Raw genomic sequence first — 20245 nt, forward strand, 5'->3', positions numbered from 1 at the left:
AACTTTATGTCCTGTGTTTTTTTTTTTCGTAAGCTGTAAAACAAACATAAAATATACTGGGGACATGAAAATGACTGTTTTCGTGAGAATGACCCATATAATGAAAGAATTGAAATCTTTGTAAAAAGAATGGTTTTGAAGGAATTTAGAATGTGTCACTTAAGAGAATTGATGCTTTTCGGGCTTGGCTGACTCGAAATAGAACGGAAAGAACAGTTTCTAGTTTAAACAAATGTAAGCATTTGGAATACCCAGGTTACAATATTATAGGACATTCATCGATAACGCGATTTCATAAAGAGTTATCAATTAATTATTGATAGTTAATTTCTAACTATGTATAAAAATCTAACGATAGTGTAGCAGTTTTCCACTGTTTTCAGTACATTTTTATTGGCCGGAAACTCACTTGGTAGTAGCCAGTTTTCTTTAATTTATTTCCATATTGGCTTGGTTGTCATCAGCATAAAATTAATAAAAGTCATGAAGGTATTGTTTTTCTACAAATGTTTTTGTATCCCTGATTTAAAGTTATTTTCCTGTACTACTATGATTACGTTTTTAATTCAAAACTTTAAAACTAAAATATAGTTCTTTTTTTATTATTATTAAAACGTAATTCTGTCCTACATTTTAAGATAAAGTTATTTAAAAAGGTAGCTAATCTTTTTAACCATTTTACACTCATTATTTTTTGTGAAAATTACGTTAATATATTGTTATAAATTACCGTTATAGAGATTCGTTAAATAATTTAGAATTTAACGATCAGCTTCATGCGCAATGAGATACAAGCATAAATAGTATTTAATATATTCGCCAGTTTGGTAAGCGAAAATGTTAACAATGATTGTGAAGTCACCAAATTTGTTAAAACAATATGATGTTAGAACAAAATAAATGTCATTTAAAAAAATGATTAATTAGAAGAATTACTTCTGTTCACCAATAGATAAAAATATTTATAAAACTAATAGATAATGATATTTGGACGTGAGAAGTAGAGGCACAAAAGTAAATAAACAGAATTCTTTTCAGTACATTTGTTAAGTAAATAATTTCAAATTTAGTAAAAAAAAACTGTTTTCAACCTAGAAACAACAATGATTGCAAAGGGGGTGGTTAGCGGCGGTGAACAGGGGGCTTAGCTCCTTAGCGCTTCATAAGAAACAAATTTAGTGTAAAATTCTAGAAAAAAAAGTTTAAAAAAACAAAAAAAATCAAAATTTTCAAAAAAGCCAAAAATCAATTTTGAATATTTTTTTAAAAAATTATTTGTAAATAACGATAAATATTGTTAATAGAATATTTATTTCACAATATTCCTCTGCCTCCTTCCGTATGAGCTTAGGGGCCGTTAAATAAGTACGTACATCCCGAAGGGGGGGGGGAGGGGATTTTCTATTTTGTATTGCCATTATATTTCATTACGCTTTCTTTGCTGGATTTTACACAGAAAACACCTCATGCATGCTAGAATATCCAAAATGTTACAATAGAAGTCGAAAAAGAGCAAATAAACTGATTTTCCTGGATAAAATAAAAATTTTACAATAAAAAAAATTTCCTACATGCAGGAACCTCCAGAATATCGAAAAACACATAAAAAAAATAATATAATTTAAAATAAACAAAAAAATTTTTTTTTTGAAAATTTGACTGTCCCTGGGATTTGAACCCAGGACCCCTCCCTCCTGCAGCAGACTTTTCTTGTCTGGTGGCCTACATGCCAGTCCACGGTGATACGTGAAGCCTACCACAGTTTCGCTTCAAAAGCTCTCTCCCCTCATCTTCGCAATATTCCCTTAGGGGCCCACTGTGACCCCCCTATTAGACCAATAAAAATTCTCTTCGGCAGCCATGTTTGGACCATAGACCCCTACTTAGGGTCCGAGTTTGAAAATTATACCTTGATATTAAAGGGAGCTAGGGGATCTCGAAATTTGAACCTTACTCGCGCCATTTATTTTTTTATTCTTCTATTTTTATTGTTCTATTACGCTTTCTTTGCTGGATTTCACACGCAGAAAACACCCCATGCATGCTAGAATATCCAAAATGTTTCAAAAGGAGTCGAAAAAGAGCAAATAAACTGATTTTCCTGGATTTTTCCAGTTTTTTTCCCATTTTCCCAATGAAAAAAATTATACATGCAGGACCCTCCAGAATATCAAAAAAACATTAAAAAAAATAATATAATGTAAAATTTGCAAGAGAAAAAAATTTTTTTTTTTTGAAAAAATTACCGTCCCTGGGATTCGAACCCAGAACCCCACCCTCCTGCAGCGAATAAGCCTATAGTTATTTCCACTGGTTGCCGGTAATATAATACTAGGTTCAATATAAATATTATGGGTCAATATTAAGGTAAGGAATCGGGCTATGTGTTGAAACAGAATATTGACTTTAATTTTGACAGAATTTCCTTATTTTAAAGCTAATAGTTGCCGGTAATATAATACGTGTTCCAATATAAGTATTATGGGTCAATATTAAGGTACGATATCGGTTCATGTGATAAAACAAAATATTGACTTCGAATTTCCTCATTTTAACGCTATTCAACGCATTCATACATACATAGTGAACTATAGGGCCACATTATGTACCCCTTAACTAGCCTTTAATTATTTCTTCTGGTAGAGTAAACTAGTACCCGGTAATATAATACGTGTTCCAATATAAATATTATGGGTCAATCATAAGGTAAGATATCGGGCTATTTGTTGAAACAGAATATTGACTTCGAATTTCCTCATTTTAAAGCTAATAAACGCACTTAGCTAAAAACACACTAAAGCTAATAAACATACTTAGTAAATTATAGGGCCACATTATGTACCCCTTAATTAGCCTATAATTATTTCCTCTGGTAGAGTAAACTTGTACCCGGTAATATAATACGTTTTTCAATATAAATATTATGGGTCAATATTAAGGTAAGATATCGGACTATGTGTTGAAACGGAATATTGATTTCGAATGTCCTCATTTTAAAGCTAACATGCTCTCTTTTAACTTCAGCAATTCTTTGTTTAAAATAATGTTTCTTGTTAATTATCTATGTTAAGAGACTCCGCCAGAAAGTGTTATATTCTGTCGTTCTCTACTAAAAAATACTACTTAACTAAAATAAAATCATTCTAAATCCATTTTTGCAAAGAAACAAGAAAAATATCACTTTATTTCAACACAAAAATTCGTTCTATATCACCATTGCAACCTATGATACAAACTATAGCTTTCAGCTTGCATATACTCAAATAACAAATAAATCAAAAAATCCAACTTACAACTTACTTACACTTAAATAGCAAATAAATAAAATCTAGTACTTTTGACAATCTTTACATAACATTTAAATGATCTTATATTGCTATTGATTAAAAAAATTGTTGTTGTTCATTTACGTCGCACTAGAGCGGCACAATGGGCTATTGGCGACGGTCTGGGAAACATCCCTGAGGATGATCCGAAGACATGCCATCGCAATTTTGATCCTCTGCAGAAGGAATGGCACCCCCGCTTCGGTAGTCCAACGACCTGCACGCGAAGTCGAGCACTTTACGGTAGAACAGTTTAACGAGGACCNTGGCAACCCCGCTTCGGTAGCCCGACGATCTGCACGCGAAGTCGAGCACTTTAAGTTAGAACAGTTTAACGAGGACCCATACCGCACACCCTCGGTCCCTACGCAGGCTGATCCAAGTGGTCACCCACCCGCACACTGACCGTAGCCAGTGATGCTTGACTTCGATGATCTGCTGGGAACCGTGTCTTAACGATCAGTCCTCTGCGGGACAAAAAAAAAATTTTTTAAGCTAAAATCCTTCAAGATAAACAGTATACTTACCCTATTTATCATTATTTTGCATTGCGCCTATTATTTTATGATGCAATAGCAACAACATAAGAAAAAAACTATTACAAAACGAGCGATAATTCTCTATGTTAAAGTTAAGTGGGTATATTTACTTCTTTGTTTGTCATTATATTTGTTAATTATGATTTTTTTAAGCAATGCTGTTATGATAGATTAAAATTTAAAGTTTCATAATTCTTAAATATCACTGTGGATAATCGTTTTCTGTTTCTATGATAAAATGAAAAATGGAATAATTTTTCTACCAGTTTCTATGTTTTTAGATTTAAGAACTGGCATTTTTTCTTGCCAAGTAGTTAAGTGGGTAGTTCAAGATATGTATGTTAAACCATGTTCGATAAATCGATCAAGAGATAAATATAAGAATAAGAGATAAATATAAGGTCGAAATCTCCTATCAAAATTAAAGTAGTGATAATAAAGGTATGACATTTTATATTCATTAATTTTTATTTCATGAAACAAGGTATTATAACTATCACGTTATGTTAACAATAAAAATTATAATATTTAGTTCTAAACTTGATTGCGGAGTTATTTTTAGATTAAAATGACAATTAAGTGCTTAAACAGGTTTAAGTTGAAACTTATGTCTGATATTTAGCAAATAGCTTGCAGTTTTTAATTTTTTATAGTAGGCTTCAAACCTTGATAATATAATAATAGAATTTCTCTGTGACAATTATTTAGACAAAAAATTAGAAAAATATTGAAGCAGTAACTATCAGTATTTATTATTGATGTGAAACAATAACTAATGCTTTAGAAGCTCAGTTATATCAGCATATAATGATTAAAAGTTTGAATTGTTTTTTTTTTAATTTGTGACCATGTTTGTTTTATCATATTTTCCCAGAAAATACGGTGATTTCTTCATATTTTTAAGACAGTTTGGTTTTACAAGAATCACGATATGGTATAGTTTGTTCACGGTAAGAACTCCCCCTGTCACAGAGTCTGAGGCCGTCTGATGCTATGGAAACAAGAAAGGCGCATTTCAGGGAGATTAGTTTCTCTTCCTTCTAAGACTAACACAATAGACCGAAGAAAAAGATTCCCTTTTTTGGCCGACCCCACTCCCCTAATTGAAAATAGTTATACCTCGTTACCATAGTCACCAACACGAGTCCAGACGAATAGTTAGGGGAGTTCTTACTTTAGACAAACTATACAGTCTTTGTGGAAACAGCCTGACTGAAGTGAAACAATAACTACGGCTTTAGAGGGTATATAACGGTTTATTGATATTATTGATTACGGTTTTTTGAATTTAATATCAGCATATGATGCTTTAAAGTTGTTGTTTTTTTTTTCAGTCTTGGTTTTTCATTTTATCATATATTTTCAGAAACTATGGTGAAATTTTTTTTTTTATCATTTATTATTTTGTTAATTAATTTTTACAAGAATTATGATGTAGAAAACACGAAATATAAGAGTTAAATAAAAACGAGTATTTCAAGAATTTTTTTTCTTCCTTTGCTTAAGATAGTTTATTCTTACAAGAATTATGATATGGTACAGTTTTTGTGGAAAGAGCGTAACACTTTTGCCAAATTCTTGTTTGTTTTCTTTTTTGCTGGTCTTTCATTCCACGCAATGTGCTGGCTGTTCAATTGGCTCCTCAAATAATTGTCCATTACGTAATCATCGTATTCACTTCTCGGAGGAGCGTAAGGCCCGTAATGGACGTGGAATCCTCTCCTTTCCAGTTCAGTTTTTAAGTGTTCATAATCATAGCCATCGTGACGAATGTTGTGCTCATTAAAATCAGCTCCCAAAAGCTCTTCAGGTTCTGTCATGCGTATTGGAATGATAAAATTGATTCCCTGTAACGAAAACAAACTTTATTTTAGTCTATGTCATTTATCTCGCAACATTTAACAGATTATTACTCATTGGCAAAATGGATCATGGGTTTCATGGAGTCTTCACTTTTCAACTACAAAAATCAAGAGTAATAGTAAACAGTGCGCGTGCGTTGCTATGACGACCGCTACTGTTTGATATTTTTTTTTTGAATTCTTTTTTTTTACTTTTAATTTTGTTATGCATTAAGTTGGTGAGTTTATTTTCGAGATATGGGACCAGAGAGATCCCATAAATACTTCTTGAGTTGTGAATAAAAGAGAATTTCATCATTTGAACGATAATTTTCGTTTGTATTGTTTTAATTAAGAATCAGAAATTCTAACCAACAGTTTCATACTGGATCGTTTTCAATACTAATTCAGGTCAATGTCACAAATAAAGAGGGATCAAACTGATTGACAAGGTCCCAAAAGTCAGAGTTGAAGCAAGAAAAAAACAATGCCAAGGCCTAAACTTACCGAGGCTGAAAAAGCCAAATAGCGTAGAAGGGAATACCTTAAGCGTTACACACAAACGGAAAAACGAAATGATTTCGTTCTTAAACGCAAGCATGAAGCCCGTCCGTCACAAAAATACCAAAGTGGTGGAGACAACTGAACCCTACCGAAGAACGAATGCTGACTCTCCGAACCCCTTTCATGCAAATACGAGAACTGGGTGTTGATCACCCGTTAGGAAGAAAAAGATCCATTGTCAACGTACCCAATAACTTGCACAAGACCGTAGACTGTCTTCCACGATCTATATAAATGATTCATTCACTATTCATGTAAAATTGAAAAAAAAAGCCTAGCTTTCAAATCATATTTCATGTATGAACTTGTGAATTCGAATCGGGTGTAGGATGCAGCTTACAATCTCCATCAAACACCATTGTACCAATCCGAAATAGTTAATACTGATCTCGATTGGCTGTTCAATGTCTATTCAGTCATTAAAAGAATGTACACAGAACGTGTCTGAGCTGCATTTAAATATGTCTGCGAAATTGTGTACCGAGCAGTTCAGGATTAACAGTTAAAGATGTCCAAGATGAAAACTCAAGAAAGTTTCTTTTCCAAAAAAAAATTTGACAACCATTGTGCCAATGTGTAACATGCGATCGTTTTACTACGAATACTGACGTAAATTATCATCAATGATAGACAGATCATGGATTAGAGTCCCCTTGCCGTTAGGCTAATCGTGGGAGGTTTTCGTGGTTCTCCTCACCATGTAACGAAAATGCGGGTTAGTTCCATCAAAAAGTCCTCCACAAAGGCAAAATTTCTTCTAATACTTGATCCAGGAGTTTCCTTGTCTTCCGGATTGGGTTCAAAATTATAAGTTTACGGAGTTGAACATTATTAGTCCTAAACCAGAAATTGGGTCGGCTGTTCAACGACGGTTATAAATGATTGTCCGGTGAAGACAACTCCAAGGCAAGCAGAGAATCATTCGATTGATGCGCCAGTCAGTAAGTGTTCGCCTATCTTTGCAAGATGAAGTTCTTAGCTTCAGGAATGATGTAATTTTACAAGCTTTTTTTTCAATTATGTGACGTTAAACTTAACTTTTTCGAGACGGGCGAGTCATGCATGCATTTGTACAGAATCAAGATGTGGTAGCTTAAATGTGCCTACTTTGAAAGATATATTTATGCTTTCACTTTAAATCTAACATATCTAACAATGTATTTTTCATTTTGAACTACGTAATGATGAATGAAATAAATCTATCTCCCTCCCTGTTAAAGATATAGTTTGACTTGCAGTTCTAACCCTTAGAGCGCGTCTTGCAGAGATTTTTTTTACTTACTTTCAAGATAAGAAAAGTCGTAGACATGCTCCATGCTGCTGTACAAAGACAGGAGAAAAGTTGCACCAACAAGAAATAAAATCCACCCCCTTTGAACAAACCATTTAAACCTTTCGTCATGTTCAGTAAGGGATCCGCTTCCACAAACAGTCCAACAGCAGCCATTCCTAGAAATCCACCGACTCCGTGTACAGCNTGGATCAGTCTGCGTAGGGACCGAGGGTGTGCGGTATTGGTCCTCGTTAAACTGTGCTACCGTAAAGTGCTCGACTTCGCGCGCAGGTCGTCGGGCTACCGAAGCGGGGGTGCCATCCCTTCCGCAGAGGATCAAAATTGTGATGGCATGTCTTCGGATCATCCTCCGGGATGTTTCCCAGACCGTCGAAAATAGCCCATTGTGCAGCTCTAGTGCGACGTAAAGTAACAACAACAACATTCCCCTAAATTATCACAACATTAATTTAATCTCAAATATATACAGTTTAAAACACGACAATTAATCGGAACCACGGTATGCGAGTAACCCAAATCAGTCGCAGCCGCAGCGACGATGAATTGGTAACTTTAGTGTGATGAGCAATCGAGAAACGAGTAGTATTAGCAGGACGCCTGGGTCATCATCATAACAAAGTCACAGATACGGTAGATAAGTGGTAGTAAATTAAAAACTGAATTACAATTATAGGAAATATTCTCTGTATTTAATAAAAGTTTAATACCACCATTGAGAATACCATACTTTTATATCTATGTTAAATATATTTAAATGAAGCGATGGTCAAAACAAGTTTTAATTTAGTTTATAAATGTAGGGAATGAATAGAAAGTACACATTTTACTACCACATCAAATGAAAAAACTATACGAAAAGTGCGTTAAAGTTTCTAGAGATGCTACCGTCAATGACCGAAATCACGAGAATGTCAGCAATCACATAGTCGCTTTGATGAATGTCCGAAATATTTGTTATATCCGATTTGATATTTAATTTATTCGTCGATATTATTATATTTATTCGATATTTTAATATCTGCTGAGGATAGATTATGAGAAACATCAGTGTAGGGTATACCGGGCAGTGGCACTGAACCTTAATAAAACATTAATGTAGGACATACCGAGCCCGGACAGTTGCACTTAACTAGACTTAGTATATATCTCGGACATTTACCAAAGCGACTATTTGATTGTCAACATTCACCGGTGGAACAATCACCAAATTTGGTCATTCACAGTAACATATATATCATTATATTAAAGTAGATAGAGTTATTTAGTTACCGAAAAGTACCTGTTATTGATGAAACACTTGTTCTACCACTTTTATTAATAAAAAGAGGAATTGTCTTCTCTTAAAAATTTATAAAAAACGTTGCGTGAAAGAAGGTAAAATGGTTAAAGTTATTATTTTCTTTTTTTAATAAATACAACTACTACAGCAAATGCAAGTCGCTGTACTATTTAACCATGGAAATAAGCGTTTATTTCTTAGAAACGATGTTAGCAAAAAAATTATTTGCAAAGAATAGAAGTAAATTTAAGTTTTGAAATTCCAACTATAATAACAAATGCATGTTGTTGAATTCTAATTTTTGCACTAGTCGTACTTGTTTTTTTTAAAATTGGTAACGGGTGTTTACATTATTATTTCTACGTTTGCTGAATTATGATAACAGAGACTCCAATTACTACGGATTCTCTGCAGTTTCAGAAAATATATTTTTATTTAATTTTCAGAATATATGTATATATATTCAAAACAAACACACACACATATATATATATACATATATAACAGTTCGAACAGGGAGTCTGAAGCATCAGATGGGCCTTTTCCATTCAACATGAAATATTTTATTTTATTTTATAATTACCGTTGAACAGACAACCCAATTTTGAGTTTACAACTACTAATGTTCAACTCAGTAGCCTTATAGTTTTAGACAAAATGCAGAGGGCAAGGTAACTCCTTGATAAAGTATTAGGAGAAATTTTCCTTCGAGGAGGGCTATTTGATGGAGCTAAGCCGCATTTGTGTTACATGGAGAGGAAAACCACGAAACCTCCCTTGGTTATCCTGACTGCAAATGGACTCTAACCCAGCGACAATTTCATTTTATTCTATTTTATAACCGTCGTTGAACAGCCGACCCAATTTTATGGATTTACGACTACTAATGTTCAACTCCGTAGCCTTGTAATTTTGAACCCAATCCAGAATACAAGGAATCTCCTAGATCAAGTATTGGGAGAAATTTGCCTTCGTGGAGGACTTTTTGATGGGGCTAAAGCTCATTTCCGTTACATGGAGAGGAAGACCACGAGAGCTTCCCACGGTTAGCCTGACGGCAAGGCTACTCTAGCCCATGATCCGTCTACCACTGAGGATATTTCGCGTCAGAACTGTGGTCAGTACAAGCCGGATGCGGAACTCATATCGACTGGGATTCGAACCCGGTTCGCCTCATTGGAAGGCGAACGCTCTATCCCCTGAGCCATTTTATTTTATTTTATAACCGTCGTTGAACAGTCAACCCAATTTTGGGTTTACGACTGCTAATGTTCAACTCCGTAGCCTTGTAATTCTGAACCAATTCAGAAGACAAGGAAACTCCTGGATCAGTACCCCCAGAGGTATGATTTGTTATGGGAACATGGAGTACTTTGAGACTTGACAGATTTAACGTGCATCAGTCACCATTTACTACACGGATAGTTTTCGGTCGGCGAGGATCGAAATCACGACCTCTTGGACACGGACCCAGCACCCTCGTGATTTCGGACAATCACAGAAACAATATTACTGGTTTTTAAATTGTATCACGCCGTGTTAAACCGGCGCTTGTAACGAAAGGGTACTTCACGCTAATAAATATGTTCATTGAAATGTCATTGTATTGTAATTATACCTGTTACTCCAACTAATGCTCCTAATATACCATTGACAGTGTCGCTCACGCCAAAGGACCTATTTTTTAGATATCTGGAAATGAAAATATATAATTATTGTATATTAGAAAATATTAAATAAATAAAACTAACGATACGAAGTGAGATTTAAAAAAAATTATATAAAAAAAAGAAATTAATAACAATTTGAATAAAAAGTTAGAAATCAAAGACAAGCAAAACCGAAATTCTAAAGACATGTATGTAGGTTTCAATACCATAGTGCAGTGTTTCCCAAACTTATGAATTTTGTGTACCCTTCCTAAATTTTTCGTAACGCTGTGTACCCCTAATAAAAAATGAATGTATTTTTTACTACAAAAAATGCGCAAAAGTTAAAAATCACAACTGGCTGTTGACACCACTAATTATTAACTGTTAACTCTGCGAAAAATAGCCATTAGAAAAATACGTAATCGTAAATTTTCATGGTTAGTTTTGTTTTTAAATAAAATTTTTTGAAATTTTCATATGTTGTAAGATATTTCGCATAAGAACGCGAACCCCCGCTAAACTGTTCCCGTAACCCTGGGGGTACGCGTTCCACACTTTGGGAAACACTGCCATAGTGTAACAACTGCGAACATTGCGTCATCCACCATCTTGTAATATTAAAAGAAGTTGCATCATGCTCTTGACATTGAGAGGCGTCAGCCAGTCCAGAAGGGGAAGTCCCGAAGGGAAACTCCCGAATTAATAATTAACTCTTACTTTATACCATAGAACACTCTAATTCTTAGTCACATGCATTCCGGAGACCACTGCGCGAAGGCAGCTCTCACGAGTCATGTCAATAACGTTAACTGTTATATCCTTCTATCCCTTTTATTTCTATTAAATTGTTATGTTGTTAAATTATCGTCGTTATTTACACCTATGCTGCACTTACTCCCACATGTATGTTAGCAAAAACACCATAGCTGAATTGCGTCTGAGAGTGTTACGCGACTAGTAATCCTTCTACCTAGAGTGTCATGGTCATTTGGGTTCATATCTGAAAAGTTCATTTCCACTACAGAATCGTTTATATGGGTGTAATACAACTGAAATGTTCAACGCGTTTTCAGTTGAGAAAGTTTTAAGTGAAACACTTAACGATTTTCATGAAGCTGGGTTTTTTTTCAAATGCTGTTGCGAATTAGAAATTATAGATACATTATTAAATACCTTATGTAAAAATGAAATCTTCAGGAAAAAAATAGCTAATCACGATAATTAAACGATAATATAAATTATCTTATACACACTTCTTAAGCATTTCTTTTAATTTTAGGGAATTTCTGCAGTTTCAGTAAATGATTTTTCCTAGTGGTCGCAAAGGTAACACGAAATATTTTATTAAATTAGAATTAAAAGAATTTTTCCATAACTGCATGTAAATAGTTTAACCGAATGTCAATTAGATGTCATGTATGTTCTGATAAAAGGTTTGAAAAATTTGTTTGAATTTTTTTTTTAATAATTATACTTCAGCATATTAAACGGATAGCCTGGTTGCGGGGCACTGGACTCAAATTTGTGAGAATGGGAGTTCGAATCCAACCGACAGAATATTCCCCGTGCAGTAAATGATGACTGGTAGGCGCTAAATCTGCTGGGTCACAAAGTCCACCATGTTCCCATAACAAATTATTCCACTGAGGTTACTGGATTGGAGATTGATCCTTCTGTAGTTCAGTTCAAAAATACGATCTGCAGTTAAATGAATTGATGTATAAATTTGTCCACCTAATAAACGGGTGTGACTTAAAGTCGAATTCTTGGCCATAGATGGCGCTAGTGGAAAACAAGAACAGTCGCACCACCTTATCGCACTTCAGAAAAAAAGTTTTTTATCACGATAATTAAGCTCAATTATCTTATACAAACTTTTTAAGCATTTCTTTAATTTTTTAGAGAGTTTCTGCAGTTTCGGGAGATGATTTATCTAGTGGTAGCAAAGGTAAGGGATAATATTTGATTAAATTAGAATTTTAAGAATTTTTCTATCACTGCATGTAAATAGTTTAACCGAATGTCAAATTGATGTCGTTTATGTTCTGATGACAGTTTTGAAAAAATTGTTTTTAATAATCATGTTGATAAAGAAAAAAACTTACGTTGCTATAAGCGCAGTGACACCTCCTCCTAGAGACGCATTTATAGTATTGATAGCAGCTCTGAAAGGAATAATTAAACTGTTAAAAATATCCCATTGGAGACAGATTTATATATAAATATCACACTGAGATAAATTAAAAACTGGTCATTTACTTTTGATCGACAACTAAATGATTTTTATATGTTAAGTAACTAATTCTAACCTACAGTCCCTAGCCTAATTATTAGACGCACTATAAGATTCTATGTAAAATCTTAATTATCAGGTGATACTATACAGCTTTAGTGTTTTTACTCGACTGAAACCGGTTTGCACTTATTTACGTTTGTGTATCAATTGGTTAACATTGTAATGCAATACGTTAAAAATAAATACAAATGGGAAATATATGAAAAATCTCCTGAATAAAAACCCATTACATGTGTGTTTAAATATAAAACTATTGCCTATAAACTCGTGCAAAACATGTAATTATTAAAACTTTACAGTACGTCTCATATTTTGATCTAATTATTTTAATATAATAATATAATACTTGATATAATCAATATTCTATATTCATATAATATATCGTCCAAGTCAATTTTCGAATTTATATTATCTATAGTCTAATTTTACCCATTGAACGTAAACAAGTGCAAACCGGTTTCGGTGGCGTAAAATAAATAATGCTGTATAGTATCAACTGATAATTAAGATATTACATAGAATCTTATAGTGCTTCTAATAATTTAGCCAGTGTCTGCATGTATTAAAAGTTTTGGAAAAGTTACCTTCCTGAGTATTGCCATTTATTTCCGGTTATTCCGAAGCTGCTACCAGTATTAAATACTAGCCATCCCCACCTAAAAGGATCAAATAAGTATGAGTAAGAAAAGATGGAGAAAAAAAAATGCTAAGAAACAGATATCAAAACACCAAATATCAGTTTCTGAGAAGCATTAAACACATAACTAAAGATTAATAGTGACCGACCTACCCCCGGAGGAGCTGCCAGATAAGGATTTGGTCTGTTGCCACGCGAGAACTAAACACTTCAAAATTACAGTAAAGTAAAATTAAAAGTAATAAAGATTGATACACATTAGAAAATATCGCAATATCGATTACGCGTGAACTCAAAACAATAAATCAAGTATTCTGAACCATGTAGGAAAGTTAAAAAAATGAAGTGGATAATGAGCGCAAGATGTGTCCGTGCAAAAACAGATAATTCAGCATCCCCAATGAGATTTATAGAATTTAAAATCAATCATAATATTTCCAAAAGGAGCTTAGAGTTAGAACCAATAAAAAATTTCGGAGCAAATACATATAGCTATCACGAAAGAGGTGACCAACGACTAAAAGTTCTCCATGGGTGGGAAAAGCCCCGAACGGCAAAAAGTCCAAGTGTGTCAGACTTAAAATTAAAGATCAAAGGGATCTTGAGGAGAATCAGAATTCTTAAAAACAAGTCAAAAGCGCTTAACACGTCTGAAAGAGTAAAAGTGACCAAAAATAAAAGTGTTAAAAATACAGTTTAAAAAAACATATAAGGAGTAAGGTCAAGTAAAACATAAAGTAGAAAAAATATTTTTATAATTTTATAACAGTCGTTGAACATCTGACACAATTTTGGGTGTAAGACTACTAATGTTCAACTCCGTAACCTTGTAATTTTGAACCAAACCAGAAGACAAGGGAACTCCTGGATCAGCACCCCTAGAGGTATTGATTTGTTATGGAAATATGGAGGAATTTGTGACTCAACAGATTTAACGTGTATCAGTCCCCATTTACTACACGGGGAGTCTTCGGCCAGCGAGAATCGAACCCACGCCCTCTTGGACATGGGCCCAGTGCCCTACCAACCAGGCTATCCCAGCCGCATGGATGGTTGATTTTATTTTACATTATAACCGTCGTTGAACCGCCGACCCAATTTTATAAGGATACGACTACTAATTATCAACTCGGTAGCCTTGTAATTTGAACCCAATCCAAAAAGCAAGGGAACTCCCGGATCGAGTATAGGGAGACATTTGCTGTTGTGGAGGACTTTTTGATGGAGCTAACCCGCATTTGCGTTACATGGAGAGGAAGACCACGAGAACCTCCCACGGTTAGCCTGACGGCAAGGGACTCTAACCATCTACCACTGAGAATATTTCACGTAAGCACTGTGATCGGTACAAGCCGGATACGGAATTCGTATGGACTGGGATTCGAACCCGGTTCGCCTCATTGGAAGGCGAAAGCTCGATCCCCTGAGCCATCGCGTTGCATGGATGGTTGATTGACTATGTAAAGCTAAGGGCAGATGACACCAGGGGTTACAATTCGTCGTAACACATCTGGGTTACTACTTCCGACTGATTTTTGCACTTAAACTTGAAAAAACGCACTATCCATGTTGCATGATTCATGTTGCATGAATTGCATGATCATCGAGATCAATGTTTTGTAATTTACCAAAATGGCAAATTACATGACCAGATTTAACCTCAACATTTTATTTTATTACCGACGGTGAACAGTCAATACAGATCGGATAATCCGTCATTTATGTTCAACACTGCACAATTTTGATCCCTACCCAGAAGACTATTGAACTTCCATATTATAAATTGAGGCAAACTCATCTCCATTAAAGACTTGTGGTGAGTGTAGTTATCGGCCATGTCAACCTTCATCCATGAAAAGGTACTCCATCATAGAATAGAGCTAACATGTCATATATACTAGCGAATTTGAATTTTGTACTGGTAGACGCACTACAGTGCTCCCTCACCAGAATTATAGTTGTGATAGAATTCGATGAATGGATACCACTAGGATTTTTAAACTACAGTTAAATTTTACAATTTCTAGAGCATAGAGATTTAGTATCACAACTTACCACAAAGTAAACAGTCCCATTATAGCATTTCCTGGGTCGCCCATTGCTAATGAAGCTGTGCTCTGATCATATCTATGCAGTCTCGGTTTTAACATAGAAGCCGCCACCAGAGCCGATGCACCTCCAGTTAAGTGCACAGCACATGAACCAGCAAAATCTATGGCTCCTAATTTTTTCAAAAAACCATGGTCACCCCACATCCAGCCAGCTGGTATGCAGTAAGTGATGGTGTTGACAAAAGAAAACAATATGTAGGCGTTGAAGTCAGCCCTTTCAGCCATTGCACCTGATACTATAGTTGTAGCAGTTGTAGCGAAGGATAACTGGAAAATGAAGGTAGCGAAGACACCACCGTCGTTGTCTTCGGTATCTACCATGAATAAACCAACCCCGCAGAAGGCAGATGTTCCTGGTCCTGTACCGTATTGAAGACCGTAGCCGAACATCCAGTAAGAAAGTCCGCCCAGAACAACATCAACGGCGTTTTTCATCAGAATATTAACTTCATTCTTTTTGGAAACAGCACCAGATTCTAAAAGCCCGAAACCTGTAAAAAATAATTGGATACATTCTAAAAAGTATTAATTACATTATATTTTTGGAAACAGCATGAGATTGTAAAAATTCAAATCCTGTAAAGATAATTGGATATATTCTAAAAGAAATATAAACTTCATTCTTTTTGGAAACAGTACCAGATTCTAAAAGTCAAAATCCTATAAAGGTAATTAAATTTTACTCTTACAAATATTACCGACTTTACTCAAATTTTGCATTTTACCGTGTAAAAATATATTCTTTAAAATGATGCAAAAATTTGTATACCTTATAATCTAAGTTTTTCTCGACTACTTTTAAATAAAAGAACAAAAGATATTAAATATTTAAGAAATTGTTTTTGGCATGGAATTGTCTGTGGATAAATGAATCTTATAATTGTGTGTAAAATTTTTTTTAATTCTATTAAAAAGTTCTTGAGATATAACAAAATACACAAAAAGTAAAATTAACACTAAGAGGGTTCAAACTTTTGAGCTCTCTCGTGATCAAACTATTGGGACCATAATTTCCAGATTGCGGCTATCCCCTATATTCTGGGGGGCAAAAGTCTGAATCCGTCCAAAGAAAGGTATGTAAAGGTATGTATGCTTAGAGAAATTACGTTTTTGTTTCTGATTTCGTAACTTAAAATATCGTTTACTCTTATTAATTAGCATATTTGAGGTTACCATATTTGAGCATATTTGAGGCGAAGATCCGATCATCAGATCAAAAGTTATTCAGAGTGGGTTTTTTTTTGCGCACTGTATTTTAAATTTGATAAATGCTCTAATTCTTCATGTTTAAGTTATTCAACCTTAGGTCTTAAGTTTATAAGTGTTGGAAGTTGACAACAACTACGTTAACTGACATTAAGAAATCAGTATTTAAATATCTTTTTTGGTAGACCAAGATTTCAGAGAATGATATTGTCAAGTTAGTCATAGCTTCGTATATATCAATCTTGATTCCCACAAAAAAATTCTTGAAAGAAATGAAAATGAGACAATTCTCGATCATTCCATGAATTTATTACTACTACGATATGTTATTTTGTAAGGAAAGTATATCTGTACTCTCGACTCCCAAGGTAACAAGTTACAAATCGAAGCCATTGGAAGTTTGCTTAATTTCGCAATTTGAATATTATTCATCAAGCATGTATCAGACTTTTAGCAATTGAAAAAAGTTTCCAAATATGTGTGGTGATCAAAGAAAATTATCAATTGATCAATTTTTAAATTCACGGAATGTATTTCTAATTTTGGACCAGTTTGAAAACTTTGGTGAACCATGGGTCTGTATGAAACTTGAAATCATAAAATATACAAAAGTCTTAAAAGTCATGGAAATAAATTTAATTTAGGCATTAACACTAAATGTGCTAGAAAAAAAAAGAATTGATGAAAATATTGCATTAAGATTCGATTCACATTCAATTTATATGAATCATATTTTTTTAAAAAAATACTTCCAAAGAAAGTTAAATACCAGTCTGCATTGTGAATATCACAAACGAAGCAGTCAAAATCCAAGTTGCATCATCCGCGTTGACTGGAGTAATTCCTGCCTCCTCTTCTTTGGTCATGCTCTAAAACAGAAAAAAAATCTCATAGAAGTTTGGCACCAATAAACGTTTTAAGCAGTAAACTTAAGAAAATTAAGTAAATTTTAGTAAATTAAGTAAATTTTAGTAAATTAAGTAAATTTTAGTAAATTAAGCAAATTTTAGTCAATTTAGCAAAATTTGGTAAATTTTGGTAACTTCAGATTTTGGTAACTTTAGCAAATTTTGGTAAATTTAGTAAATTTTATTTGTCGGGAGTAATTCCTGACCATGCTCTAAAACAGTAAAAAAAAATCTCAAAGAAGTTAGAAACCAACAAATTTTTTAAGCCGTAAATTGTCGGCTATTTGTTTAAGTTAGCTTTCACTTCCACTGGTGGTAAAATTTTGTTTTAAAACACAAGAGATTACGTTTTCATCGTATGATGTTTCATTTTTAGAACATGTAGACAATTTGAAAAATATAGACAAATATCCTAATTATTTCATTGTTAACATTTATCTTGGATAAACAAGACGCATTCTTGTCCTACAAAAAAAATTTTATGTAAAATCTTTTTCTGAAAAAAATGCCACACAATAAAAAAATGCCACATAATGCCACATCTCATAATTTTTATCACAATTTGTAGATACCAGAATGAAATATCTGCTTTATTTAATCACAAACATTCCACCACTTTTTCCACAATTTCCGCTTAACTTAATCACTTTGTCCAGCGTTTTCATTATTGCATAGTTCGGGAAACTAAAGGTTAAAAAAATTCGATCTAAAACTTTTTTCTTACCAATTTTGGGATATAGACTATTTCATCACTGCCAACTCTCCCGGTTTTCCCAGAAAATTGTATTCTTATATATCAGAAATGCCAACTGTTCCGGATTCGACAAAATATTTTAAATACACGTAAAGAACTAAAAACTAAAAATTTTCAGATTTTCGGTTACTTCTGCCAATTTCTTAAAATGTTTAACACGGCTTCACTGTCATAGTCATATTATTGCTCAAGGCTTATAGACCGTGAAGGGACCTTTTATCTTTTCATCTTGATTTGTAAAGTAATTTTCAGCATGAGTTTTCAAAATAGAAGGAAAAGTAAAAGGAAAAATAATCATGATATAGAAAAAAAACTAAAAATAATTTTGAACTATTAGCTGCCATTGCACTAATAAGAAATCAGAGTTATGAACAGTTAGAAAAAAGACTGCAGCGCCAATCGCTTGCAGTGTTATAAATTAAATTATAAGTATCAATAAGAGATTTAAAATAGTGAAGAATTAATTGAATTTATCTGATAAAATAGAATCGTTAGAGAAAAAATGGGCTAGGGGACTGATTTTGGAATCTTCAATTAGCATTTCTGCTTTAAAAATGTTGTTGTAGCTTGTGGCTGAGCATTTTTGTGCATTTTCAATAAAATTGTGTGTTAGGTGTCATTAAAGTTTCAGTGAGGGTCTTTAATTTAAAATCTATTTGTTTAAATTATATGTAATATCAAGCCGAGAATACTGCCCTGGGGTATCTTATTATTCTATTGGATGAGAGAATGTCGTTTATTTTAATTTTAAGGGATCTGTTTTGACTTGACAGTAGCAAAATGGCGAATCACATATGCCTTTGAATTATTTCAAAGTAGTGGTGAGCAAAAACCTCATGAATCGAGTTTATTTGTCCAAGTATCATACATTAAATGACTACTACTCGAAAATAATTTTTCGCTCTCCGGAGTAAGTTGGCAACTCTGATATATTAATTTGTAGAGTAATTTATGTTTTTATTTAAATTACGAGAATTTAAATCCTGCATGCTTATCAAATCAATTCTTATTTCGCCAGCACTAGAATAAGCGATTATAAAAAAGTCTTTAACTTTCCGAAAATGAATTTTCCAGGCCGGGACAGCCTTATTGAAAGGGCGCTGGACTCATGCTCGTGAGAATGGGAGTTCGAGTCCAGCCGGTCGAATATTTCCCATGTTATAATTGGTGACTTGCTCACGTTAAATCTGGCGGGTCACAAAGAAGTCCTCCAAGTTCCCATAACAAATTATACCTCTGGGGGTACTGATTTGGAGATTGATTGTTCTCTGGTTCAGGTCAAAACTACGATCTGTGGATGAATTAATGAGTACGCTCTACAAACGGGTGTGACGTATGGGTCCTGGCAGAAGTTGAATACGTGGTCATAGATTGCGCCACTACAAAACACGGACAATCGCACCCCCTTGCCTTGATGGCCTACAACAACAACATGAATTTTCCACGTAATCATATCATTTTACTTTAAAGTCTATAATATTTAGAAACTACTGTCATTTTATGTCATTTTATCCTTTCACCTTTTGGCGGTTTTATGAGCTGTATTTACGGCGGTTTTTGGTGAATAGTTAGATTTTTTGTCTTGTATTAAGGGTTCCACCAGCTCTGGCTCACAGCTCACTCAGTTTTTACTGGTTGTCTCAGGGTTCACAATTTTTGTATTATATATATATATAATTTTTGTATTCTATTTATATGAGGGTTAATAAGTTTTGTATTGTATATATACATATAATTTTTGTATTTTATTTATATAAGGGTCTGTTGACCTTTTAAATGATTCATTGTATTTGGCGTATGGGCCTATTGGCCTAGGCCGCTGTATATATATTAAATTA

General features: G+C 33.8%; 1 protein-coding gene across 1 annotated transcript in view; it reads right to left on the reverse strand.

Annotated features, from left to right (window-relative positions):
• Positions 1–5346: 5346 nt before the first annotated feature.
• The window catches only part of LOC107442707 (putative ammonium transporter 3), a 39445-nt gene continuing 24546 nt past the window's right edge, over positions 5347–20245 (reverse strand). Inside the window, exons 2-9 of the mRNA XM_043053440.2 lie at positions 17515–17614; positions 15484–16030; positions 13376–13447; positions 12601–12660; positions 10462–10535; positions 8834–8903; positions 7553–7757; positions 5347–5712 (exon numbers count right to left, since the gene is read on the reverse strand). Of these exons, the coding sequence (XP_042909374.1) occupies positions 5392–5712; positions 7553–7757; positions 8834–8903; positions 10462–10535; positions 12601–12660; positions 13376–13447; positions 15484–16030; positions 17515–17611 (1446 nt within the window). The 5' untranslated portion in view covers positions 17612–17614 and the 3' untranslated portion in view covers positions 5347–5391. The remainder of the gene's footprint in view (positions 5713–7552; positions 7758–8833; positions 8904–10461; positions 10536–12600; positions 12661–13375; positions 13448–15483; positions 16031–17514; positions 17615–20245) is intronic.

Source organism: Parasteatoda tepidariorum, chromosome 9 (genome assembly GCF_043381705.1).
Source record: "Parasteatoda tepidariorum isolate YZ-2023 chromosome 9, CAS_Ptep_4.0, whole genome shotgun sequence".
NCBI lineage: Eukaryota > Metazoa > Arthropoda > Arachnida > Araneae > Theridiidae > Parasteatoda > Parasteatoda tepidariorum.